Source organism: Aspergillus udagawae, assembly GCF_001078395.1.
Source record: "Aspergillus udagawae IFM 46973 DNA, scaffold_9, whole genome shotgun sequence".
NCBI classification, from domain to species: Eukaryota; Fungi; Ascomycota; class Eurotiomycetes; order Eurotiales; family Aspergillaceae; genus Aspergillus; species Aspergillus udagawae.
In genome coordinates this window covers 1,238,111-1,264,315 of record NW_025091272.1, presented here as the reverse complement: position 1 = coordinate 1,264,315, position 26,205 = coordinate 1,238,111, and the positions used below count along the sequence as shown (strand labels likewise).

Here is a 26,205-nt window from a genome sequence, read left to right as displayed (position 1 = left end):
AGGGATATAAGTAGATCCTGGTAGGTCCCTGAGGTGATTCATGAAGTATAGTAAGTCATGTTTGACCGCCATAAGCTTCTGAAAGTGATCATACAGTCTAGCTATGTTGAATTACCCAGGTTTACTCACCATCTTACATACACATTGTTTTCCACCATGCTACCTTTTGAGGGATTAAGCAGCATTATACAAGATTAAGCAGCCTAAGCAAACCCAAGCAGTGCACAATCCTGCTCAGTGGGAAGCCAGCAATCCAAATCGTACACCATTGGCTGGACATCGAGTGCGTCCGCGGCTGGGTGGATTTCCGGCGGATTTTCCGTGACAGAGAGCTGGACGACGGGCAATACGTACTCGTGCAACGGCGGCCCTCATGAGACTATCTGTGTCTGGTACAATACCGCCCATACCGCATATACCGTCCGGAACACCATGTGGAACAGATGTACGGGCTACGCGCCTGATAACCATGGATCTGATTATGTCATGTTCTCTCCCAATATCGACAATAAGGGCGGTAACTACTACTGCATTGTTGGTACCTGCCGGAGCCAGGGAGAGAACTACTGGGATAAGAGTGGCCGAGCCGGGGGACCATGATCCGTCTCAGATACCGTAGGTTAGCAGGAAATTGAAGAGAAGGTGACGGAGGTTGGAGTAGGTGCCTTAATGGCAACTGCTGTTTACAAGGAAGAGGTTCTATTATTTAGGATAGAGAAAAGGGATTAGCTTTGTTATTAGAATGGACAGAATCAGGCACCATGCTCAAATGCCGGCCAGACAGTTTGAATGCTCAGCATGGAACAAGGGGTGCTCTATCTCTGGGACGTATCTGCTGACCCTTGCATAAATTTCCTAACTGGACAAATGAATTAGGCATGCTTAAATGTGGCGTGCTCAGAAGAGAAGTGCGAAGTTTACGTCTACAGCAAGGAGATCTGGGAAGAATGCTATAGCAATATGATGTTGTGGTGAATCATTTTGTAACTCCCTCCTTGCATAAGCTATTTGAAGTGTTTCCGGTTTCGGGCCATACCGCGGAGGCAAGTCGATTTGGTAACCAGTTATCGTCCTTTCGAACATAAATAGACGACACCTTCATTCTTGCGCAAGCGTTGCTCATTCACCGTAATCATCGATTCCAGTCGTGAATCTCGGCCCCCTTGATATGCGGTTGGCTTGATTGAGTCTTTCAGAGGTCCTAGATGACTTAAGGCTAAGTCTGGTTCGGACATGACTACCGTTCAGTGAGCCTATAAAGAGCCGGGTCCCTTTTTATATTCGTTCCAGTCTTTTTCTCAACAGGACCTTTCCAACGGATAAGTAAGGGTATCCTTCGCGATGGATACTCCACCAGAAAAGGATTGGATTCAGCTGGACAGTGGTCAGGTCCGAAGCGGACTTGGCCTCGTGTCATCTAGGACCTCTGAAAGACTTAATCAAGTCGACCGTATTCGTGCCAATGGGGTTGGAGACCACATCGCACTTCCGCAGCTGGTTGTTTGTGGGGATCAATCCGCGGGCAAAAGCTCTGTCCTAGAGGGGATCAGCGGAATCCCCTTTCCTCGCCAGGACGGAGTTTGTACTCGGTTTGCCACGGAAATTATCCTTCGCCACGAGCCAAAATATCGTCGGAACACCGCTACCATTATCCCTCACATCTCTCGCACGGAAGATGAAAAGGCCAGGTTGAGCGCCTTTCACCGCGAGGTCAGCGACCTCGCACATTTGCCCGGCATTATCGATGAAGCTGCAAAACTCATGGGCGTGCAAGGAGCCAATGACTTGGCTGATGCCCCAACTTTTGCCGCTGATGTACTTCGTTTGGAGGTTGTCGGGGATACCGGCCTGCATCTGACCCTTGTTGACCTGCCTGGGCTAATTTCCGTCTCTGAAAACGAGGATGACCTGCAGCTTGTCAACGACCTCGTGAACTCATATTTGGAAAACTCGCGGACAATCATCCTTGCCGTGGTCCCCGCAAGCAGCGACGTGGATACCCAAAGTATCATCCAACGTGCTCGTCGTTTCGACAAGGAAGGCCTTAGGACTGTTGGAATCATTACCAAACCAGACCTTATCAATGACGGCACCGAGGCACGTGTTGCAAAGCTGGCCAACAATGCTGATAGGACGAAACTGAAACTCGGATTCTTCCTTCTCAAGAATCCTCGCCCTATTGATCTGGAAAAGGGCATAACTATGGTTGAGCGTCGGAAGATGGAAGCAGATTTTTTTGCGAATCACCCTTGGAATAAACTTGGACTCGATCCTTCACGTGTCGGCATAGATAATCTTCGAGTCTTCATGCAAGACCTTCTTGATCGACATATTGAGCGCGAATTGCCCAAGGTTCGGAAGGATGTGACTCAACTGCTCAATGAGATCAACAAGGAACTCATGGATCTCGGGACCCAACGAACGTCGCCTGCGCAGATACGTATGTACCTGATTCGCATTGGTACTGACTTTCAAAATCTCGTAAGGGCTGGAGTTGAAGGAATATATGGCGCACGAGACGGGTTCTTTCATGAAATCAATGGTGAAAAAGACCATCACCGTCTTCGAGCCGCAATCCACATGGAAAACGGGAGGTTTGCCAACTACATGAGACAACATGGACAGAAACGCAAAGTTGTTTCGGCTGAGTGTCAGGAAGATACGGATTCAGACACCGGCCAGATCTTGGTAACCAAGGAGCAAATGTCAGTGTGGATCAAAAAGGTGAGATCATGGCCATCTCCAAATAACACCAAACTAACCGCCGCAGATTTATGACCGCACCCGTGGCCGAGAACTTCCTGGAAATTATAACCATGCACTGCTCGGTGAACTATTCCATGAGCAGTCGTGTCGCTGGGGCGATATTGCTCGCGAGCATGTCACTACCATCACAGATCTGGTGTCTCGATTTATCCAGTCTGCCTCGGCATTTGTGATAAAAGATACCAATGCCCGGGAGAACATTTTGCGTATTATCGTCGCAAAATTGGACGAGAATGCTGAGTGCGCGCTCCATGAACTGAGCAAGTTGCTAGATGACGAGGCTGGATGTCCTATCACATACAACCATTACTATACGGACAACGTCCAAAGGGCGCGCAACAGCCGTTTGAGGCAAGACCTGGGTACATCACTCAATAATGCTATTAATGAAGACTGGAATGGTCGCTTTCATGTGAGCAACTCGTCTGATGAAATCAGTCGGCTTGTGGCATCTCTCCAAAATCATGGTGTCATCGTCGATATGGAAGAGCGAGCTTGCTACGAAGCTCAAATTGATTTGGATGCCTATTACAAGGTTCGCGGCTCCCCCCCACCCAACCCCCCCAGGGCGATGATGTGTCACCACTACTTGTATTGACAGTACGATAGGTTGCTATGAAAACCTTTGTCGACAATGTCTGCCGCCAAGTCATTGAGAGACATATTCTTGCTAAGCTTCCAACTGTATTCAATCCAATGACTATAGCTACCTTTTCGGATGAAGATCTCGTTCACTTAGCTGCGGAGTCACCTAAGTTTAGCAAGCGTCGGGTCGAGGCCATTCAGCTACAAGAGGCATTGGAGGACAGCCTTCGTGATTTGCGTTGATTTGACATTTTTGTACTGCTCCGGCGGGGTTTTTTTCCAACCTTGGTTTTCCCCCTCCGTCACGCAAATGCGGGAGCGAAGTTCTTTGATTCTGTTCAGTTTCAAGGCACTTTTTGTTATGTATCTGCCGTTAGAGACTAGCACCAATACTTTTGGGTACCGGTTTACCTTGCCCGGCCAAGATTCAAAGAAGCTGCCTTAACCCTCATGCAGGCTGTGCTGGTGACTGACAGGTTATTGGACTGGAATGAGTTGAAAGCTCCAGAAACAATCTTTGTGCCGACCTCAGCCCTCAGTCATCTTTGTCTGCAGGGTACAAATCTGCCCGAAACTGCACTCAATAGTCTGACGTGGGGTGATTATAGGCAACGTAACCATATCGTACTGAACAACAGAAAAATTCATCGGACTATCCCTTGATGGATTTCATCATCTCTCACCACCCATCATACCTCGTCGCATTGGCAATGGCAGCGGGGCGGAGCATTATTCGCAGACGCCGCTCCAACAGCCGCGAATTAATACGCCAGCAGCAGGCTCGCCGGAGAAATAGTATCCTCCGGAATTCCTTTGAATATTGTCGGGAATGAGAAGTCAATGTCTTCATGATAAGGCTTAATCATGTTTTCCAATTCTGACCCCCAATGGCCTCTTTCACGAGAGAAACTGGTAGGCGTTTGTCACCCATTCAGCTGCTGACCCCGGTTTAGGCCTTACACTACCTAAAGCTGAGAGAGATAACATGGCATTACCAGGCTACCGAATGTGCCCGCAGAGGGTATTTTCAACCGCATAAGGCAAACAGGGAAACGATTCCCAGCCATGGGGAGTGGATATAAACATCACCCTCACCCTGGGTAGGCTTAGCTTGGTGCTGTCTCTTTTCTTGATGTAGATGCGGCGTAGGGCCGGTGGTATGTGATCCGCAAGGATCGAGTCGGCGTCGTGATCAACCATCTCTGGTAGGGATAAACTGGATACCATTTCTTGTCATCGCTACCCATAGCCTCAAATCCAATGTTTAAAACTTGTAATTTCAAATTGGAGCCTGACTGGGTGAGCAACATCTATCAAATCTGTTCATCCATTGAGCGACCTCCATGCGACCGCGTACCATAATCTCATATGGGCCAAGGGTTGAAGCGTTTATAGTAATATCATGATCCCCTCGTTGCCATGTTCCCCGCGCATAAGAGACTTGTACTCAACTATGATTAACCCAATGTCGGATAAATGCGAATTCACATGTCCGTAAGCTTGATAGAAGTTAAATACCTACTTAGGGAAAGATCAGAGAAGTCAAGGATTGTTGAATAGTGAACCTGACTGGGCAAATCCTACGGATGAAGGCTGTGACTCAATTCAGGTCGATACTGGTGGTAACGTATCGAGACTACTGGACTTCCCGGGACTCCTCCTCTGAAGTACTGGCGCACCTGAGAATAGTATTATACTCCAGGAATGGGAATCACTGCTGCAATGGACACAGCATTCGCAATAGGTGACTGATGGGGCAGTATCATTTCTTCCGTCGACCCTGATAATTCTTCCAATGTGACTGGCATATCATGGGGGCAAATTCCAGATAAAGTCCAAATTCAAGTGGCCTGAGCGCATCCCCAGGTCGTCGAGTCCATCATTCCAGTACCCGAATGGCGCCATCAAAGGGTCCAGCGGGAGTGACAACCAGTCACCAGAGCCATTGGCCGGGCCAGACCAATCGATCATACTGGGATCCCAGTCGGGGTTTTCAGCAGCGGTGGCCACCGGACTACCAGGCTCTTGATTTACCAGGTGGGTGTAAGAATTGCCTTTGTCGTTAACCTGGCTGGAATTGGCAATGGTCTGTCGGAGTTGCGAGATATGAACCTTCAACAGGGCTGCATACCGTGAAACAAGGTATATGTCGTCTAGATGATCGGAGTCCAAAATAGCGATAGCCTGGTCCAGCAGATGGAGGGATTCCTGCAGCTTCGATGGTCGTACGCCCAGAGCAAGAGCCTTGAGAATGAAGATGGAGGAGCTGATAACGCGGAGGAATACTCGGATAGGGTAAAAGGACAGCTGTTTCGCGCCTGGTAGCGAGACAATACGGGTAAGGATTGCGCTGGCGCCATCGATGACTTCTTCGATGAACTCGTGCTCGCTCCTGCTTAGAGGAATCTGGCGCGCCTGAGAGAGGAATGCCGCGTTTACCGTTCCATGGGGTTCTGTCTGTGATAGCACCCGCTCGACGATGCCTTGGACGCCCAGAGAATTGGATAGTACCCTCAGGTACTGGTATTCGATCTCGAGGACGATATCATAATGAAGGTCTGGTCTCATGATCAGATCCGGAACATGTCATTCGGTGACTGACTTACTATCGACACGCTGATGATGCTGCCGCCATAGCCCCAGCCGCCCTTTCCACTCCTCTAAGGATCCAAGGTCAATGGGACGACGGCAACAGGGGTCAGCAAAGAACGTCTCCCTGAGGGTCCGTGTCAACTCCGTCAATTCCACCCAAGATGTCATCAGTCTTGTCCATTCCGAGTCAACTCCCGACACACCACTGAGACCTGTCAACTGACACTTGTCCGGCATGATTGATGTGCAGCCAATTCGAAAAGAGAGATGGTTGATAATAACATAAAGGAGAGCCGGTAGCCGCTGCCTTCTGACTTCCAGATGGCAGACATATGCCGTTACATGCGGCCCTACATTTCGACTGTTGTCTGATCGGTTCCCGGAAGCAAACACACCAAGCTCGTGTGCGAGAGCCAGTGCAGAACACACCAGCATCCAGGACATGCGGTCTGACCGTCTTGTTGGCTCCACAACATCTTCTCGCCAGCGGTCTCGCATGGGGCTTTCTTCGGTCCTAGGGGGCGGATCCCTCTCGCTGGGTGCCGTCAGCATCAAATCCGAATCCCATCCATCATTCTCAGGTGGAAAATGTAATGCCCGCGGGTACCACTCTGATAAGAGTAGAAGAGCCTCGACCGTTCCCAAATGCCTTGTCTTCGCTTTGGAAAACTTCTCCTGTCCGAGCATGATACGTAGAATAAGATGCTGGCAGTGCTGCCATAATCTATTGTGGACGAAGAATCCGCGCGTGGCACCGGACGGCCCTGGCAGGGTATGGTACCTGGAGGAGATCATCAAGATGGCGCAGCATAGGACTGGTTCTTGCGTGATGAGCCAATAATGCGTATGATGAGAAGCGAAAAAGTCCGTCAAAATAGGCGACAAAGGGGCCATATTGCGGAAAAACCTGCAGGCCCCAGTGAGACAACAAGCTTCCAGGTCGATAGGAGCATGGCGTACTCACAGATCAACATACAAAAGTGCTTCGCGCGCAGTGAACCATCCCATCTTGACAAAGCGACAACCACTCCAAATTTCCAGAACATCAGTCTTCGAGATGCAGTCAATCTTCAAATTAGTACTTGCCAGCGATTGCTGCTGGGGCGTCTCATCCGTCTCGGCTCCGGAGAGAACGGGCGCCTGGACCTGCTCAACTGCCGCATCGAACAGGATCTTCAACGCATCATTCCCGCTAGTCACTTTCTCCCGTAAGACTGTGTTCAATACGCCATCCGCAGGACGTTTGCCAAAGACATGTTCCTCGGTTGAATCCTCAACCGAGGGTAGAGAGCCTCTGAATGCAGCGTCTGAGCTGTCGTTTACCTGGATTCGAGGGACTCTCGACGTTGTAGTGGTATTCCGCGACGTGTCTAATCCATAATGAGCCCGTCGGCTACTTTCAATGAATTGTAGAATGTCATACCATTCGAGCTCCTCGACCTCGACCAAGGCTGCTTCGTGGTGAACCGGCATTGGATCCTCAACTTTCCACATCGTGTGCATGGTGGACTAGGGTGTGCCGTATCCAGTTCACATTTAACTTTTCTTTGGCGGCACGGAATGCAGGCTTTATACGTTCGTTGGAACTGGTATTCCACTGGTGCCCTACTCCGAGAGGGGCGAGGCATCTTGGGTGAGGACGAGGATTCAAAAGAGATGAAGAATCTCTAGAGATGTTGCAAAATGCGGGGTGATGATTAAGGTTTGGTGTACTGTACGTGCATTGGACTAATTGCTGCGGGAACTAAAAACTCGGGCGAGTAATTGAATTATCTCTAAGCTGTTTCGTACGTTCTATCCAATTAGTCGGATAAGATCATAGGCCAGATGTGGATAGACAATCCGCTGTCCAGCTGCTGTCAATTAGATAGTGTTAATGGACTGTGCTAAGGCGCACCACTAAAATAACACCACAATGCCTCAATCGGCAGAAACTGGCATATGGCCTCATGCGTAACCTAATAACCGTTTAAACCAAGTAGCGGAACTGAGGGTCTTTATCGCCGTTCCCAGTCACGTCCACACGAACATTCTCATCCACAGCACCATACACCATGTCCCTCCTTTTGTTCTCATGGACCAACTTCGCATACAACCCCAGCGCCAGGACTGCAATGCACCCCGTCAAAGCACATCCAATGGCGCATCCGCGAACATAGAACGGGCTACGAGGACTCAGATCAGCAAAGAAGGCACTGCTATCAGAACGAGTCGAAGGTCGACATACCCCTCTGTTTTAGGAAACGCGGTACTGCTCACAAAACTCGAGCATTGACCAAAAACAGCCAGAATCGCCATCCCGGCACCTTTCTTTGAATCTCCGCCCTGATTGTTTAGCAACCAGGTGATATTGATGCTTAGGGCAGGAAAGATGCCGCACGTGGCAAGCCAAACGCCCAGATATCGCACCCCAGTCTTCGACTCGTCTTGCACCAGGGCAAGGATTAAGTATCCGATCATCCCGGTCGTCGCCGAAGCGGCAATTACCAGACCTCGTCTGCCATATCGGTCGGAGATTAGCGCTGCCACAATGCATAGAAAGAAGGAAACGAGGTATGGCGGTGCAGCTAGACCCTGTGCGTTGATGGAGGTATATCCCATATCGTGCAAAATGGTGGGGAGGAAATTGGACAAGCCCGCAAAGGAGAAATTACAACAGAAGTGGATGAAGGTGTGCACCCAGTTCTTGTAGTCGGTAAGCCCCCTGAAGACCTGGCTACGGTCGAGTCGGTTCTTTGCCGTGCGGTCAAAGGTCTGTAGTCGTTCGACGGCTTGGGTCCGCTCGGTTTCGTTCAGGAATTTGGCTGTGCCCGGCGAGTCAGGGAGGAAGAAGAATACGACGCCGGAAAAGAGAACAGTGGGCGCGCCCTCTGTCTAGGTCAAAAATTGAATTGTGGCCATTAGTCTGAGACGCGGTCACTTACCGATGATAAACAAGTATCTCCAGGAGGCGATTGAATGTCTGATATGGATAATGCCGTATGCCAAGGCGCTGGCAAAGCAATTGGCCACAGGCGACATACCTAGCAACAAAGAGACACGGAATCCTAGCTCCTGACGCTGGTAGAAGAGTGAGAGGAAATATGGCGCTCCAGCACCGAAGGCAGCCTCGAATACTCCCAGGAAGCAGCGGCAGACAATCAACTCGGCAAGATTATTCACAGCACCACTGCACATGGCTGCTGCGCCCCAGCTGACACATTGCTGTTCAGTACGTTCTAAGAATGGATATGAAGCAGTTCACACGTACCAGATACATAATACAGCAACGTATAGGTGTGCTGGGAAAAGTTTCCAAAGCACCGTAGTCCACTCGAAAAGAACGTAACAGATATAAAAAGCGTTGAGGACCCACGACCATTGAGAGTCTGTTAGGCCCAAGTTGGCCTCTAGGCCAGCAGTCTTCGCATTGCCGATGTTTCCTGCCAGGTCAGATTCTGTGGTATCACAGTGGACTGGCAGAGATACCTCGATCCAAGTACGACAGGATGTATAGAGTGCACACAATAGGCAAGACCCGGCGGTCGAACTGAGCCATTTAGCCACTGCCAATGGAAAAGGCTGTCTCTTCTTACCATTCTCCGAATATGGACTTGGTCAGAGGGAGCCACCTGAACTTGCTGAGGTTGCTTCTCCATGTTCGTAATATCAACATCGTCCACGTGGCGAGCGTCAGCCTCCTCCTTGATGTGGTCCATGCTGCAATATTATGGTGTTTGAGGCAGGAATAATCGTGAATCAACTATCATGCAGCCATGGAGTGTCCTGTTTTATATTCAAGCACCTGAGGCTAAAGTTTCAACTCAACAATCACCAGACCCACCATTTCCATGTCCCCATAAATGGGATCCACGCCCATGCACTATCCCTTGGTCTCTTCCCCACGGGGAAGAGGAGAACAGATCGGCTAACTGGCAATATCCGTTTGTTACAGCGGGGGGATTCGTAGGGCATCGATATTATGGTCGAGCCGAATCTCTTTTTCTCGAATGTGCGGCACTATCCCAATAATCGATTACCTTTACCCGTTGGTGCGTGGCGTCATTTTGACTTTCATCATTCTACCTCGGTGGTGGTTGTACTCCGCTGTCTGTACGTTGTGGGCGGATATTGCCAAACACCCGCCCCATACTCTGTACTCTATTCCAACCTGCAAATAGCCGCGATGCTGGGTAGATGATGTTCTTTCCATCATCATAAATAGGCAATCTACTTGCTGGAAGAACATATTTGAACAGATCATTGTTTCCCTTTTTCAAAGTCCGTAAAGTCAAATTGTCTCCCCGCAAGCAAACTCACAATGACCATCCCATACCCGTTCAAGTTCACCACCACCGACCAACCCACCTCATCCTTTAGCGGAGAGACCACCTCCCTGACCGTCAAACTCGAGAACGTGCGGGGAAGGATCCCAAGCGCACAAGCCTCTCGTCTTCGGACGATTATGCTCGAAGCTCACAGCGATCCCAACAAGATCATCGCCCATGCATGCAGCTACGACGGGCTCTCCTCGCGCTTAGTCGAGGAGGCAGGCTTCCCAATTATCTTCCTAGCTGGCTATGCCGTGGCAAGTGGCTTCGGACTACCTGATACCGGATATATCGCAATGGAGGACATGTGCAGGAAGATCCAAGAAGTTGTGCGCATAACCAGCATCCCTGTCATGGCGGATGGGGATACTGGCTATGGAAGCCCGATGAATGTCAAGCGGACGGTTGAGTGCTTTGCTGCGGCCGGCGCGGCGGGCGTCATGATTGAAGATCAGACGTGGCCGAAGCGTAGGTTTCCGAACTCCCCCTGGGTGGTCATTACGCCCCGTCATGGGTAAGCTGACAGCCAGGTAGGATGCGGTCATACAAAGGGCAAATCTGTCGTCTCGCGCGGTGAAGCATACGCCCGTATTCAAGCCGCTTGTGATGCGCGCAATGAGGGCCAGGATATCTTCATACTTGCCCGGACCGACGCTCTGATCCACGGCTGGGACGAAGCGATGACTCGTGCGAAGGAGTTCACGCGGATCGGTGTCGATGCAGTCTTTGTGGAGGCGTTGCCGGACCGGGAAGCCATGAAGCGGTGCGCTGACGAAATTGGTATCCCAGTGTTTGCAAACATTATCGAAGGGGGAAAGACGGAGAATCTCTCTGCGCTGGAATTGGCGCAGTTGGGTTTCTGTGCGGTTGCGTATCCGTGGACGCTTGTAGCTGCCAAGCTCAAGAGTATCCGAGAGACTCTGGATGATTTGAAGAAGAGCATGACCATTGGTGCGCCACCAATGATACTAGGATACTCTGAGGTTTGCGAGGGTGTAGGTTTCAATCATTATTGGGTATGTTTTATCCTTCCCACCCTACCTACCCCTGCCTCCTCATAGAAGATCATCTCTTGCTGACAGTGACTAGGATCGTGAAAAGAGATATGAATATAGTGAGAACGGGCTTGTCAACGATCATCAGGATACTGTAGAGAGATAGAGGGTACCTCATGTATTTGCCCTCACAGAGGGCGTTTCTCCTCGTTCTTGGTACACAGAGAGGGCTATATAGAGACTCAAGCATATTTCTCTCTTGTCTTATGCAGCTCTGCCTGGGGATCTCCCAGCTTTGCAATAGCCCCATGAAACGAGTTATCCTCTGCCATGTTACTGACTACCGTTCTGGCTGCTTGTAAAATCGTCTGGGTATGAAACAATCTTTGCATCTACGATGTCCATAGCATCTGTGACACTAGCACATTCAACTACAGGGCTTCCCGTCAACAACTCAGTGTCGATAACAGACCCCTTCTCCAACACTCTATGGACTTATTGCAACAGCGCAATTCGATTTTCAAAGAACAATTGAGAAGCCAAAAAAGAAACAAAAACATACAACAGCCGGGATTCGCTGGTGGTCACCCACCCAACTACTAACCGGCCGGCGTGTGGCTTAAGTACGGCTGAGCGGACGGGAAGCCCTGTTTTCCACACCCTATGGTCGTATGTACTAGTCAGTACCAAAACAAGAATCTATATATCAAGTAATATTGTTCCAGTGTTTGGTTTGTCAGTCCTCATCCATTTGCCAACGTTGAGTTTTGGTTGTGCCTAATCAAGATGTTCTCGGGTTTGAGGTCCATGTGTGCACAGTGCACCTCCCATCTCAACTTAGTGTGTATAAAGAAATTAACAAGATCTAAATGCCTCGCTCATGTACTTGAACCCTATGACTGATTCATATGGATATGATTATGTGAGGTCTTCATATTACCTGTATGATGGTGGTATATATTTTGGCTTAACAACGAACACAAAAGGGGTGATGTCTGAGAGAGGAGCCTGAAAAACCCTCACCGTCGCAGAACCACTTCCTTCCTTCCCAGCGTTTGAGCAGACTTTGGCTTCTTTTGGCAGCAACACTCCGAAACCATTGCCAAAGTATTGATCCCCAGCACCACGTAGATGAGTCTGCCCATTTGGGGACGACAGATGAGGTTTCGTCGTGCTCTCCATAATTAGGGCACTTTGGCTCACCGCCAGCTTCACCGCCGTATATGGCTAATTGCCCATACCTTTCTGAGGTTGCAGCACCTTAAACGTCGATTCATCGGTGACCTCAGACGACGAGAGATACCCTATACAACAGATGGCCTACAGAAAACACTACATTCCCCTCGAATCCAACCCAGTACTCTTCACGCAGCTTATTCATCAAATAGGCGTGTCGCCTATTCTAGCATTTCATGATGTCTTGTCCATAGACGACTCAGAGCTTCTTGCGACTACCCCACGTCCTGCGCTGGCGCTGGTTCTGGCTTTTCCAACTTCAAGCGACTATGAGAAGAATCTAAAGGAGCAAGGGAGATTAATACCAGATCATTACGAGACAGCGGAAGGTGAGAACGTTATGTGGTACAAACAGACAATCAACAATGCCTGTGGGCTATACGCTATTCTTCACGCGGTTAGCAATGGCGACGCGAGAGATTTTATCCGTAAGTAGAACATCTGAAGATAGTGATCAATGGGACAAAAACCGTGTAGCCCTGAAATGCACCACTCATAACTTTTTACTTCACTTTTCGCCTGTCTTGGGAAGGGATGTTGATGTTTACAATCTACTGACTCGTCGGAAATTGTAAAATTATATCCGTTAGTTCCAGACTCCGACCTATCTCGTCTACTTGAGGTATGCGCGTCGTTAAATCCAATGGAGCGCGCCCGGGTCATCGAAGATGATGCCGATTTAGAAGCAGCCTATAAGGCAGTAGCTCTGCAAGGCGACTCAGAGGCCCCTGAGAATCCTGAGGAGGAAGTCGATTTCCATTATGTCTGCTTTGTTAGATCTCATAAGAATGGCCATCTCTATGAATTGGATGGAGATCAAAAAGGACCAATAGACAGGGGTTTGCTAGGTCCAAACGAGGACATTATTTCAGAAAGTGGACTTCGTGTGATCCAAGAGTTTGTTCAAAGAGAAAAGGAAAGGGGAAATCAGTTCAGTGCACTTCTTTTAGCGCCGCAGTAAGTTCATTACTTGGGACCAGTGAGAGGCCTACTGAGAAGAAGTTCAACCCGCAAGGGGTGTAATTTATTAACTTTCACTCTAGGAAATAAGTCTCTGTGGTAGACCAGTGATGAGTATGAATACGATCACACATCTTCCGATGATGGAGGCTATTCTTCAAGACAACATAGACTGATTGTCGTCGGTCATTGAGTCCCAATCGAGCTTATTACCTCCGAATAGAGCGAGCTCTTGAATAACACCATAGTGATTCCAATGAGGCAGCAACGTGTAGAGGTTGTCCACCCCTCATGGTCAACAGCATTGACCAACTCTTGCCCTGAGCAGTAATCTTACCACCCCAAGGAACCCATCATTTGAACTTTGGGAAGCCGAACCGGCGATGACCAGATGAAATAGAGGTGACTTTCCATGAAGAGACTGCCTCAACTGGTGAGGATTTCTCTGCACCTAAGCAGAGATTTAACTGCCCCTGCCCAGCTGATTCAACAGCTCATGCAAGTGCCGTTCAACCACAAGAATCAAGAGCGTCAATAATTGCAGGTGGTAACTTAGCTTGCCCGAAAGATGGCAGACAATCTTCCAGGGTTCTGAAGCGTCACTGCAGCCCGAGAAGCACTTTATGAAGGGTTGTGAATTCACGACTCTCCACGAAATCATTGAGCAAGTCAACGGTCGATCTCCAAAATAAATGAGAGATGTGCTCAAAATCGGACAGCTCAGCAGGGCCGTGACCATACTCAACATATTGAAGCTTGATTGTATGTGGAATGGAAGACTATACTCATCAAAACCCAGTGATGGAGAAAGCCTTTTAAAACAAGGGTTTAGGGAAAGCAATTCACGGCTAAAATCAACAAATATCGAGCTCCTTTTGTGTCTGCACAGCATCGTTTGTGGTTGAAGAGGAATAATACCCCCATGGCTCCGTGTGCAACCTGGAATTCATCACCTTAGTGCGGCGGCAAATGGTCTGAAGCGTCCCTGAGATCCAGTCCAGATTCGCCCGTGCCGTTTGAGATCCGAATTGTCCATCTTGCTGTTTCTGCTGAGACTTCTGCACTGCTGCTACCAAATCATTTACCACCGCCTCCAGCCGATCCGTGGCCGACACGAGGAGAATTCGCTTGTGGTCGCGATCATCCTCGTCCGATAGCTGAAAATTCCCAATCGCAACTTTCAACCCCTGAAGGTAAGCTTGGGGGTTTCTACATACGTGACAGAGCATAAGTACGGCCCGCTGCAATGCAATGGTGAATATAATGAGTCCGGTTGGTGTCTTCTGACACGCGTAGCAGCAGATATGTTGAGCGGTGGCTTGGGTTATTTGTCGTGCGTCGGCCAGTATTTGGTCTAATTTCAGTCCATCATAGTCCACATGTCCACACAGCTCGGCAATGCATTGGAGCTGGGTCTTGAGACAGGAGCACTGCTTTTGGGATCTTTCACACATAGTATCTAGTCCCAGCCAAGGAATGCTCGGTGATTCAAGGGCAAATGCCGGGGATTGAGGTGCGGGTTCTGCCTGCGATACAGGTCCAGGTTGGTGCCCGAGCAGCTCATAAGTTAACGCGGCTGGGGACAGTGTCCTCAGGGGGCTGCGGCTCTACCGGGGTATGCTTGAGTCAATCCCAGCAGATGGTAGTCCCAAAAGGCAGACAACTTACGGCTAGATCATGCAGTTCAAGGTAGTCCAGGTCACCCGTTAAGATGTTGGGGAAGGTGAGACCCGTGGCTGCGGAAGATTCGACTCCGAAGTTAGTGGACGGCACGATATTCGATGGCCCGCCATCCGTATCCCGTGGTAGGCTGGCAATCTCTGGCGAAAGCATAGCATTTCCCAAATCCATGATGACTGATTCTGGGCTACTTTCTGTAGCTGATAAGGTATCACTAGAGGGGCCATGGACGCGCTTTGTCCTCATCCGACCACTTCTCAGCGAGGCCTTGTATTGACAAAGCTGGCCTTTTGTCCTGCATCTCTGGCAGGGGCTTCCACCATCACATCTTACACGAGCGCTGCGACACAATTCGCAAGCTAAGCGCAGCTTTCTACCTGTTCGCTCTGTCGAGGTGTTTCCGCCGGAAATGCTTGGGGATGGTCGTCCTTGTCTATCGGTATGTTTCCACCGCATAACAAGGCCATCTGGTACTTGGGAAGATGAGACCATTTTTGACGGATCAGATGAGTGAAGATTCAATAATGTGCGAGGTAGGACACATGGCAAATTCGTATTCAATTCCGTGAGATCCCATCATTAATGCAACGGATCCCGATTGTCATGCTTTACCCTTTCGGGCAAGTCGCTCACCGAAAATTACCTGATTGGGTAACCCCGTGATCGCTATGCGAGCTGATGCCTCGCTAATATCAAGGCAAGGGCATGTTTTCCATTAGGTTTAGGAATTGCGCTCTGGTATATAAATCCAAGGGCATGCTCTGTTCTCGCAGATATGATGCGCATCGACGGAGCCCCCCTTATCCACAATAGTGCTTTGGTGTCAGATCGTTGACCAAAGCTTGACCAATCTGTCCATCCTCATGTTGTCAGATAAAGAGATCAACATTGAGCATGGCGCTGCTAGCTCACTGAAGAGCAACGGTAATGAGCCACAGCAGCGGCAGGAGCCATCGCCTATCCCCAATGGTGGACTAGCAGCCTGGTCACAGGTCCTCGGGGCGCATCTGTTGTTCTTCAACTCTTGGTAGGTCCTTCATCGTTGACGTAGCAGAGCACCTGCTAACCGCAAACAAGGGGAATCGTCAATACATATGGAACATACCAGGCTTACTACGAAAGTGATCTGCTGCGTTCCTGCTCCTCTTCCGAAATTTCATGGATCGGAACATTCCAGGGCTTCCTTCTCATTTTCTTCAGCATCGTTGGTGGCCCGATATTTGATCGAGGATACATTCGCCCCTTGCTTATGGCAGGGACATCCTTAACAGTCTTCGGAATGATGATGACTAGTCTGGCCACTACCTATTGGCAGATCTTCCTCGCGCAGGGCCTCTGTGTCGGACTAGGATGTGGATGCCTATTTCTCCCCAGCGTTGCCATTGTCGCGACTTATTTCAGCACCCGGAGAGCGCTTGCAACGGGGATCACGGCAGCTGGGGGGAGCCTAGGAAGCGTGATCTACCCTATCATCTTTCGAAGGCTCCAGCCACAAGTCGGTGCCGGATGGGCCACCAGAATCATTGCCTTCATTGCCCTGGCCACATTGATGATCAGTGTGCTCATAGCGAAACCCCGGTTATCCCCATCGAAGAAATCGCGCCGTCTGGTTGACCCGGATGCGTTCAAATCTTCCCTGTTTGTCCTGTATAATCTCGGTTCCTTCTTCGCATTTGTTGGCCTCTACATTCCTTTTTTCTATCTCATAATCTATGCCCACCGTAAAATTGGGATCGCGGAGGACATCTCATTCTACCTTCTGTCGGTCATTAATGCATCGTCCATTTTCGGCCGCATTATCCCCGGACTGCTAGCGGACCGATTCGGTGCTCTCGAGGTGTCGAGCTTCTGCGCCCTCGCATGCGCAGTTCTATCTTATTCGTGGATCACAATCGACAACCTCGGATGTCTGGTCACTTTTTGTATACTTTACGGATTCTTCTCGGGGGCCGTGGTCTCTCTTCCGCCTACAGTCATCGCCACTCTTGTCCCATCCCTCGAGGTCGTGGGTACCTGGATGGGAATGAGCTTTACTGCTGGGGCCACGGGGTTGCTGATTGGCAATCCGCTTGCAGGCCTACTAATTGACGTTGAGGAGGGTGAATTTGCACGTGGATTCATCTTTGCTGCGTCGATGATCATGGCTGCCACTATCATATATCTGATTATTCTTGTGGCCAAGGGTCGTCGCGAAAGAAGGTTGTCCAAGGATTGATTTGGGTCGCTTGGGCTATTGCATTTCCCTTTCAACCCAAGAGGGATGTCCCTGGCCACTGCCGTGAGAAGATCTATTGAACTTGAAGTAATGGTCGACGCCATAGCAGTGTATCTGGTCATAGAATTGTTTTACTCTGATAGCTACCTCCTGTGTTCCTGAGCGATTACTTCACTACAGTTCAGCCCTGTTTATAATTCATTGGATAAATTGAATGATCTTACCTCAGCCCAGCCGAGGTAATTTAGTAGTTCATCTGGAGTGACATATTTGAGCACTTAGTGGGCCAGTGAGCTATACTACCTAGGTGACTGACTGTTGTGTATGATTGACTGTACAATCCATGCATTTCCTGTTCAGTTACAACCCAGCGCAATCACTAATCCATACACGGCTCTACACGCCAACAATGCTGAATTCGAAAGTCCTGTGTGTATAAGTGAATAATGTCTATCCTTGAATTACGGACCTGATGGTGAAGAATCAGATGAAGAAATTGACTATACACTTTGCATGTTTCCTTTGCGTCTAGAGGTATGTTTCAGTTATCTTAGTAGTATCTATCGAAGATAGCAACTGGCAAGCTATCAGAATACTGTCTCAGTCAATTAAGCAGAGAAGAGGCCCTTATATTTAAGCTAGTAATAGAGGTACTAATAGTACTAATAGTAGGCTCTAGGCAGTCTAGTCACTATAGAATCACTCTCTCACCTACTAATTACCTATACTTACCTATGCTATTAGATAGCATTACTTAGCTCACCTTTACTCACCCACCCTTACCCTATGGTTTAGTATCTCTTACCTATAAAGTAGCAGGCCTTACGGGCGCATATAACTTCTGGCTGCATTTATAATACTAGCTTAAGTACGGCTGAGCGGATGGCAAGTCCTGTTTTCCTCACCCTGTGGTTGTATGTACTAGATATTAATAAGAAATGACACATGTATGCTCTTGAGCATACCGAGAACGAACTCCTGTATCTCTTCATCAACATCTTCAGAGCATGTTCAAAGGAGAATTACCTATCGCCCCATTCCCAGGTGACCAGACATGTCTCCTACTTCAGCGAGCGGAAACCATGTCCCGGACGCCTCACTTTGTCAAGCTCAGAGCTCATCAAAGTCTCTGTTGGAGCCTGGTTCATGAGGACTCGACAGAACCGGCTCGGCCGATTCTGCCATGCTTCCGTTCGGTGTTATGCCCCGAATAGGCGGAGTCTATGAAGAAGGGTTGCCACTACTCCTACTTAGTAATGAGTCTCTTGGGGTATCTAACCTGGAGACAGTCTGGACCGCAGACTAGACATTCCTGCTGCAAAAACCAAAAGGGATTGGCATGGGGTCATTGATCTGGCTTCGGACGAGAGTGCGTTTTGGGAAAATAGTGCAGGTGCGCGGATCCACCTCGCCCCCTCATGGTTCGTGGCAACTCTTGACATTCATCTGTTTAAACTGGTACGACCCGGTATCTACCCTCTAGGGCTCTACTCCGTAGCCACCGTTAGCCAGAACAGAGATCAGAACAGTGATGCCACATACCACTCATACCGTACCAGGATGGAACACAAAGTCAGTGCCAGAGTCCATGATATTGATACGAAGTGATTCCCTTCATGGTCGCCGATAGCCCGGCCCAGGATGGCCCGTCCAACCCCCCATGCGAGTCAGCGCCTGACCTCTATTTGTACGTAGTAGGACTGTAGTACCAAGCTAGCAGACTGCCACCGGGTTAGGTTTCTTGCTATGCGGGGATTACCCGGATTTTTACCGACATTTGCTGAGGCACTGTCGTTGGAGTTTTACACTTACCGTGAGGAAATAATAGCTAAGACTAGTTCCTGGGCGCTGGGACGCAGATTGAGTTTGGACGGTGTCGATTCGGTTCTTGGCCGGCTGCACCATTGGCTCAGGCTGGTTGGGCCAGATCAAGGTTGATCCACAGACTTGACTTCACTAAGCATAATCGGGAGAAGTTAACAAACCTTCTCAGGATTTATGGATTTCATACGGGGTATTGGTCTTTCGAAGTCCAGCAGTGCGTCCAATGTACATGCTGTACACTATGGTACCACACGGAGTAATGTACGTATTTATCATGATCGTTCTGATCTCCTGCGGCAAACGTCCGTCCTGATTGTGGTACACCGTTGAGGCGCCGAGTTAAACTGCGCTGACAGCGGGAAATCCGTTCTTTCGTCTCGAGATAGCTGGTTCAGGGTGCGGAGCGAAAAACGGTAGAACCAGTCTCGAGTTTTCTGGGTCAGGAACCAGTCGAGGCCCCCCCAGTGCATATTCCGTAGTCCGTACAGAATCTCAAGATGATGTTGCCTAGGAGAAGAACCATTTGTCAAAATGCGACGAGTCAGTTGAAGCTGGAGTGACGCAGCATCGAGATACTCAATAGTGCCATCACATCACATTGCATTTCCGCCAATCCCAGCCAAAGGACAAATCGCACGGGTGGCAATCAATTGATTCTCTACCATTGGCGATATCGAACCCCCAAGCCTGAAGTCTGCGCGGATGTACCACCGGGGTTCCGGACTGGAACAAGCAACTGGTCATCGTGACGGCGATGGTGACGAGAATGGTCATGCCCTCCGCCCCGAGCCCCGCGGCACTTCTCCGAGCAGAGGCGAGAGGAACAGGTGGAACAGCAAGCGCAGGCTCACCACACCAAGTAGGAGTATTTGGAATCTCAGGATGCAAAAGCTTGCCCCTTCCCGACGACTCTTCCTTTGTCTCCAGAGCCCTGTCGTGGTTCAAGCTGGGCCAGGATAGCTACAGACACCGACGCACACGAGTTCTACAATCCCCATACACAAGGTAGATGGCTTTTCTGGTAGAGTGGAATGTCGGCACAGGATTGGTAGCACTGCGAGCAAGAAGACGTAGTGTACTCCGTAGTTCGTGATGGATGCGACGTCAACTCCCAATGGGGAAATTCGAGCTCTCCCGTGTTGGCGCTTGGGCGTATCGGGAACCACATGGCCGCGATGGTCCCCGAGCGGGTACAAACCTTGACATGAAGCCCGAGCAATGTTTGTCTTGTTTGTTAATACCATGGACTGGGTCCTTGTCGTAACAATATTAGACTAGACTAATTACGCTTTACAAAGTACTGCAGCTCTAGCTTATTTTGTAATGACATTGTTGACCACGGCGCTGGAAAATACTCCCTTAAAGATAATTCGCAATATTTCTACGTCATCATTCTGAGTTTAATGATTCTATTCGTTCTGATTGAGTGTTGAAGTGAGATCGTAGATACAGATCATCTCGATCATCCCCGTTGAACCTTTACTCGACCCAGAAGCCCTGATACCTTCATACCAAACATACAGACCCCTGTGAACACCACTTCGGAGAACTCCGTACTAGCTACTACTTCATAGACTGTATAAGCGCTCCAATAGTCTGCGGGCTGCTCCTCTGCCATTGCACGGCATGATTTTGTAGGATTTTGTGCAATGATCGTCGATGGTTACATGGTGTCAGATCGCAGTCAGAGCGTAGATTGATGATCGCTTCATGACATCTGCCTCGTCAAATTTTCAGGTACTGGCAAAATCTAGATTGATTTGTACTGTGATAACTGATGACCGCACAGCTGCTTTTACCCTTTTTGTCAATTGTCACAGAGATGACATGTCGGGACAGCTTTTCTAATGTCAAGTCTATTGAAAACTCAAAAATCTCAAATCCTTGTCGACCAGAAAATCTCCTCGTACGGAGACTCCATCTTATATTGCTCCATACCGAACTTGGTAGGTCTGCAGCGAGTCTCGCGGCGATCACACAAGCCCTGTTGGTCCCAAGAGTGCTACCCAAGGCTCCGAAATTCCGTATTTCCGGACTGGTTTCACTCGGACTGTAGGTAGTGTGGTCCTGCGGAGTACAGCACTGGGCTGGACTGACAGCGGACTACCGCCGACAGTTAGGGTGCTCGGACCCCCTGAGGTTCGCATTGTGCAAGCTGGAGGCCCGACAGTTAGGAAACAGCGGCGGATGCGAGAGGGCCGTTCGCTCCACTCTTCACAACCAGGGTGGTTCTACTAGAGGTTCTGCTAAAGTGCTCTTTACTTTACCCTTTTACTCTTTTGGTCCTGGCAGTACGGGTATCGTATTGTACTGTCGTATTGTACTAAACTTACGGAGTACTCATGAGGCGTTCCATATATACAGCCTCCAGGGATACTGATTTGTCAGTTACTTTGTAGTTATTATCTAGTTACATCTCCCTCGGAATATTTGGAATCTGGTCCATAGCATCTTGCACAAGGGGTTGATATATTGGTAGCCTCGACCGTTGAATTGTATGAGCTGTCTGTCTGTGTCAAAGCCTCAGGTAAGATCTTGAATGCTGCCTTGGGCATCCTCGCTAATCGTAACGCAACTGACAGGGGGTTATCCCTGCGTTGGACTAAGGAAGCAGACTAGTACAAGGATGAATCGCAAATACTTGCCGCGTCTCTAGTTGGTACCCAGGCTAAGGGTACGCCGCACCACTACTACTGCAGTGACTGGGACACAGCGATTGTGGATTTTATCAAGAATCAATAGTCGCGCATTGTCACTCTTCAGTTGTCACTGCGTAGTTAGTGCTGCTAGTCGAGATAGTATGGAGTAGATTATCTACAGGAGTATATAATATATAATATATATATTAATATATAAAATAGATCAAGGTCAGATATGACAGGTCATCTCGTACTACGTCTCGTCTCCCTCCTTTATCAATTTATCCATCACTGATCTAATGTCGTCAAGTGGATTCCCCGCAGACTCAGGATTGTTCCTATTGTTACACCTCCAGACCTACCAAAATGCCATTGTATTGTAGTAGTATGTGTCTGTTGCGGTCGCACTGTACCACGAGGGTGGATCGCGGCGTCCCCGTCCACATGGCTTTTCTCGTAACCTAACCATGATGCACCAGCCTGACTGGCAGGTAGACCAGTGCTTATAGTCCGATAATCGTCGCAGAAATGACTCGGGGTGAGACGGATCCAGACCGAACGCTGCTCATTGCTTACTGGTGGTCTATTACTGCGGACACGCACCGATACAAGCTGGACTACAGTACCTGAGCTGGAGATGTTCGGCTATTCACTCACTTACTGTTGTTCCCCATACCTCAGACATTATATTTAAATAAGCCTTGTAATGATCTGCTGGATATAAACATCAGCACTAAACAATTCCCTTCTTCACCTTGGCTAAGGGTTTGAGATATAATAGTCTGTTACTGAGTAGTCCGTAATCTTCAGGGTCACCCGACAGGAGCTGCTCGGTAAAATCCCCATTGATGAGGCTTGCAGACCAGCTTGAGAAGTCGAGTGGGTTGGCCCGTCTATCATTTCCTGAAACAAGCTTAGAGGGGGCCGCCCCATAATGACAAATACCTTAAAATCGCCCCACCAACCAGAGACGTGCTTTGGCGAGAGTTCATGTCATGTCATGACTATGAGCTTCAGGGGTTCGTGCTTCTATTCCTCTGATTGGACTAGCGTATTACGATTATATATACCTGTATTTGTTTGTATGTCTCCGATCGTTCTCCCCGCTGTACTGTGTATTAAAACTGGTGGTAATGACATGCCGCCCAGTTACCCACTACTTCTACTACTATGGAGTCGTGGTTATTTGCAGGTCATGCTTGGTTCCTAACGGCTTTACAGAGTAGAGAGCAGGGTCATTCAAAAAAGCATTATTTGAGTCTGGTACTTGCAGGCTGCCCGTAGACAGACGCTCCATCAGCCTTCATAATCATACACCCAGTGAGCTTTAAATAGTATGCTCTCAGATCGAATCCTGCTCTGTGCGGTCTGAGCAATATGGCCGAACAGGGCCGATCTCATCTGTTTCCAGACCAACAACATCAGGCTGATCCTGATTCTAGAAACATACCAATTATGGCGCTCGATTTGAGATAGGGAAATGCTTATGAATAGGCATTACCTGAAAACTGGAATTATGATGATCAAGTTATGATCAGCAGAGTTGATCGTTGATAAAGCTCATTAGTGCTGTGCCATTGCATGGGTTCCATGGTTCAACCAGCAAATAGTCAACACAAGAACCTCGACCGATCAATCAATCGCTGCATCGTGTGCACGAACCGATATCACAGCCAAATTCTCCGATGCAATGGGGCGCCCAAAGCCCATCGGGTGGCGGCTAAGCGCTGATCAAGGAAAAGAAAACCGGTCAATTAATAATGATCGCTGGGTTGGCACTTCCACATTCTCAAATTCTGTCAATTTTAGCTTTTCTTCCTTCGAGACTATTGTCAATTTGTTCCCCAGTCGCCCTACTATGACAGCGGATGAGGTTATGAACAGACGCCAAGTAACGGCGGTACCATTGTCACAAGCAGCTGAACATGCCTGATTGGGTGGCACTTCGTCTGGCATCGATCAGATGGTGAAGCTATGAGTATTTCCCGACTTCCCCGATGTGTTGCTAGTAGGCCATGAACTTGAGCCATTGAAGACAAAGTATATGGTCAGCGCTGTGGCTGCATGAGTACGACGCGTGGCTCAGCAGAGTGGAGGCTGCGAGTCAGGGTCGACCACTATCTCTATCCTAATAAGGACTTCGAACCTCGATCTGCCAGGTGTAAGAGGCCTGCAATGACATGCTTGCTTCTTTCGCCATTAATTCACTCGATCTATCACGCGTACCGTACAATATTCTCCCTCGATGCCGCATTGGAAGGGGAAAATGGTTCCAAGGAAAATTTTCTCAGGAAAAGGGGTAGAATGAGACCTGTCAATCTTCCATTCGCCTTCTCGAATGAGGCGAGTTGACACCCGCACTCTGGGCTCGGTCCCTGCAGCGAAACGTGAGTCGGGATCTCAAACATGAGAGTTTGGTGGAGCGTTTGCGTGGTGTCTCTTTTTCTTTTTGGCTGGCTGGTCAGTGCGAAGCCTGGGCTTTACGTGGAGACACCATCGCAGCTGATCTTCCGGTGTTCTCGTGAGCTACGTATCTATTCTGGTTGAGCTAGGATTCCAGGAAATAGGGCCATCTCTATAGCGCCCCAATCCCAAAATATCATTATGATGGACGGTAGCTGAATGTGATGTTGTCATTACTTGCAATGGAATGATCGGATGCAATGATATGATGTAAGTAACTACGTAAGTAAGTAAACGACCCATCTAGCAAGTGTGTCAGCAATCATGCAGTAACTTACTAGGTAACTATGCACAGAGTAATAAGTAGGGACATAAGTATGGACATCATGCCTGTCAGTGGTGGCGCCGACAAGCAGGTAGCTACGCCGATTCGAGGCTGCGTATTGGCGAGATCCATGGCGATCGTAACCAGGCTTGGTTAATATAAAAGTAAAAAGATTCCAAATTCCAAGAAGACGCTAGATGCAGAGGCGCCAATCATGATTCTCCACTAAACGGTTCATCTTTCATGTTTGGGTAACGGCCTACGGAATAGTGGAGAGATCACGATTGGCTTGATGGCCAATGATGACACGAAATGGCCGAGGGGTGGACATGGCTGGCTGAGGCTGCCTCACTACACATTCATGGAATGGGATAGAGAACAACCAGCTCTTATGATTTGTTTTTCATTTGCATCTTGTTATTCCAGCAACACTGATCAACAATAGTTCTTTCCTTGGATATAATTTGTTTGGATACAGTGAGTGTACTTGCCTATTTACCTAAGTAAAAGGGACAAAGCAGGGAAGAATCCTGGTTCATTATTTGTCCACAAAGCCATCGCACCTTGCTTTTTCTTTTCCATAACCTCCTGCCCAAGATCTTATATCTGACTTACATTTGATAGAGTAGTACATGCTCTGTTGTGGAAAAGGATTCCAGTCTACGGAGTACATACTACCTTTTTTGTACTACATTCCTAAATCAAAACAAGCCCTAATTCCGAGCTCACGATGACTCCTTGGCGCGGATTCATTCGTCCATAGGAGGCCGTTTCTGCCGCTCCCGTTTTTCTGTCAGGGCCTGAACTTTGAAGAGCATGGGCCACCCATCGCCCTCGATAGCTTGACGATGGTGTAGACTACCTGGATAGCGAGAGTATTTGTGTTTTACATAAGGGATAAATTGAATTGATAATTAGAATCAAGGTCGACAATTAGGCTGGGCCTCTGTTAACCTTCTTTCCTGTCCATATTGCTGTGGAGCACCGTCGCAATTTGATATTTCAGCTTCACTTGATCTATCAAGTATCAATATGCTTCCAAATTGTTCCTACAATTATCGAAAGCCAAGCGATCGACTTTTGCCCCCCTGAATCAGAAGTATCCTGAACCAGTAATATTCACTGTAGATTGTAGATAGATTCCTGGACACACGAGGTCCGTAGTTTTGGAATAATCCTGCGCCCCATAAACCCTGTGTGGGCAGGAGTTATTCGCATGACCTCACATCCTCCCACTCCTCGGTACGATCCTCTGGCAAAAGCAACTGAATGAGCAGTATGCACCAGAGAAGAGAGATCGTTCTGTATCACACAGCATTGCTGACGGCAACAAGATCCCTGTTGCAATACCGAACCTGTGGGAGACTACAATGGGCCACCCCACGATCTGGAAACGCCTAGGCTGCAACTGCAAGCTTGCAGTTGATCACTGTCAGAGTTGGCTTTTCTTTTCCCTTTTTTTTTTATATTCATTTCCTTTTTTCATTTTTGCCGCCACTCTTTGTCTGTCTAGCCTTTTGTTCGCTTTGCTGGTTTTGGCTTCGGGCCCCCCTGTCAGACTGATGGGCCTGGTCCCCTGGCCTTCCCAAAAGGGATACTGCGCAAAAGTCTCCACATACTTCTCTGTGTGTCTGCCCCACCTTCATGTGGAATCAATGGTCACAACAGGATTCAT

General features: G+C 48.8%; 6 protein-coding genes and 1 non-coding gene across 7 annotated transcripts; 3 read left to right on the top strand and 4 right to left on the bottom strand.

Moving 5' to 3' along the window:
• Positions 1-1,341: 1,341 nt before the first annotated feature.
• On the top strand, positions 1,342-3,594 carry Aud_010673 (putative dynamin GTPase; the record flags this gene model as incomplete). Its single annotated transcript, XM_043295509.1, has 3 exons — positions 1,342-2,724; positions 2,771-3,301; positions 3,376-3,594. The coding sequence occupies 3 exons, from the start codon at positions 1,342-1,344 to the stop codon at positions 3,592-3,594; spliced, it is 2,133 nt and encodes a 710-aa protein (XP_043151444.1).
• A 1,566-nt stretch (positions 3,595-5,160) lies between these two features.
• Positions 5,161-7,446, bottom strand: Aud_010672 (transcription factor domain-containing protein; the record flags this gene model as incomplete). Its single annotated transcript, XM_043295508.1, has 3 exons — positions 5,161-5,909; positions 5,958-6,850; positions 6,908-7,446. The coding sequence occupies 3 exons, from the start codon at positions 7,444-7,446 to the stop codon at positions 5,161-5,163; spliced, it is 2,181 nt and encodes a 726-aa protein (XP_043151443.1).
• A 466-nt stretch (positions 7,447-7,912) lies between these two features.
• Positions 7,913-9,641, bottom strand: Aud_010671 (putative MFS transporter; the record flags this gene model as incomplete). The annotated part of the gene is made up of 6 exons (XM_043295507.1): positions 7,913-8,108; positions 8,171-8,813; positions 8,868-9,136; positions 9,194-9,365; positions 9,412-9,472; positions 9,519-9,641. The coding sequence occupies 6 exons, from the start codon at positions 9,639-9,641 to the stop codon at positions 7,913-7,915; spliced, it is 1,464 nt and encodes a 487-aa protein (XP_043151442.1).
• Positions 9,642-10,243: 602 nt separating this feature from the next.
• Positions 10,244-11,414, top strand: Aud_010670 (isocitrate lyase/PEP mutase family protein; the record flags this gene model as incomplete). The annotated part of the gene is made up of 3 exons (XM_043295506.1): positions 10,244-10,721; positions 10,788-11,269; positions 11,343-11,414. The coding sequence occupies 3 exons, from the start codon at positions 10,244-10,246 to the stop codon at positions 11,412-11,414; spliced, it is 1,032 nt and encodes a 343-aa protein (XP_043151441.1).
• A 389-nt stretch (positions 11,415-11,803) lies between these two features.
• Positions 11,804-11,923, bottom strand: Aud_r0035. The gene has a single exon (XR_006253285.1). It is a non-coding gene; the product is annotated as a 5S ribosomal RNA (ribosomal RNA).
• Positions 11,924-14,298: 2,375 nt separating this feature from the next.
• Aud_010669 (uncharacterized protein) lies at positions 14,299-15,295 on the bottom strand (the record flags this gene model as incomplete). Its single annotated transcript, XM_043295505.1, has 2 exons — positions 14,299-15,051; positions 15,113-15,295. 2 exons carry the CDS (start codon positions 15,293-15,295, stop codon positions 14,299-14,301), a joined length of 936 nt encoding a protein of 311 aa, XP_043151440.1.
• A 692-nt stretch (positions 15,296-15,987) lies between these two features.
• On the top strand, positions 15,988-17,339 carry Aud_010668 (MCT family MFS transporter; the record flags this gene model as incomplete). The annotated part of the gene is made up of 2 exons (XM_043295504.1): positions 15,988-16,151; positions 16,202-17,339. The coding sequence occupies 2 exons, from the start codon at positions 15,988-15,990 to the stop codon at positions 17,337-17,339; spliced, it is 1,302 nt and encodes a 433-aa protein (XP_043151439.1).
• Between the last annotated feature and the right edge of the window lie 8,866 nt (positions 17,340-26,205).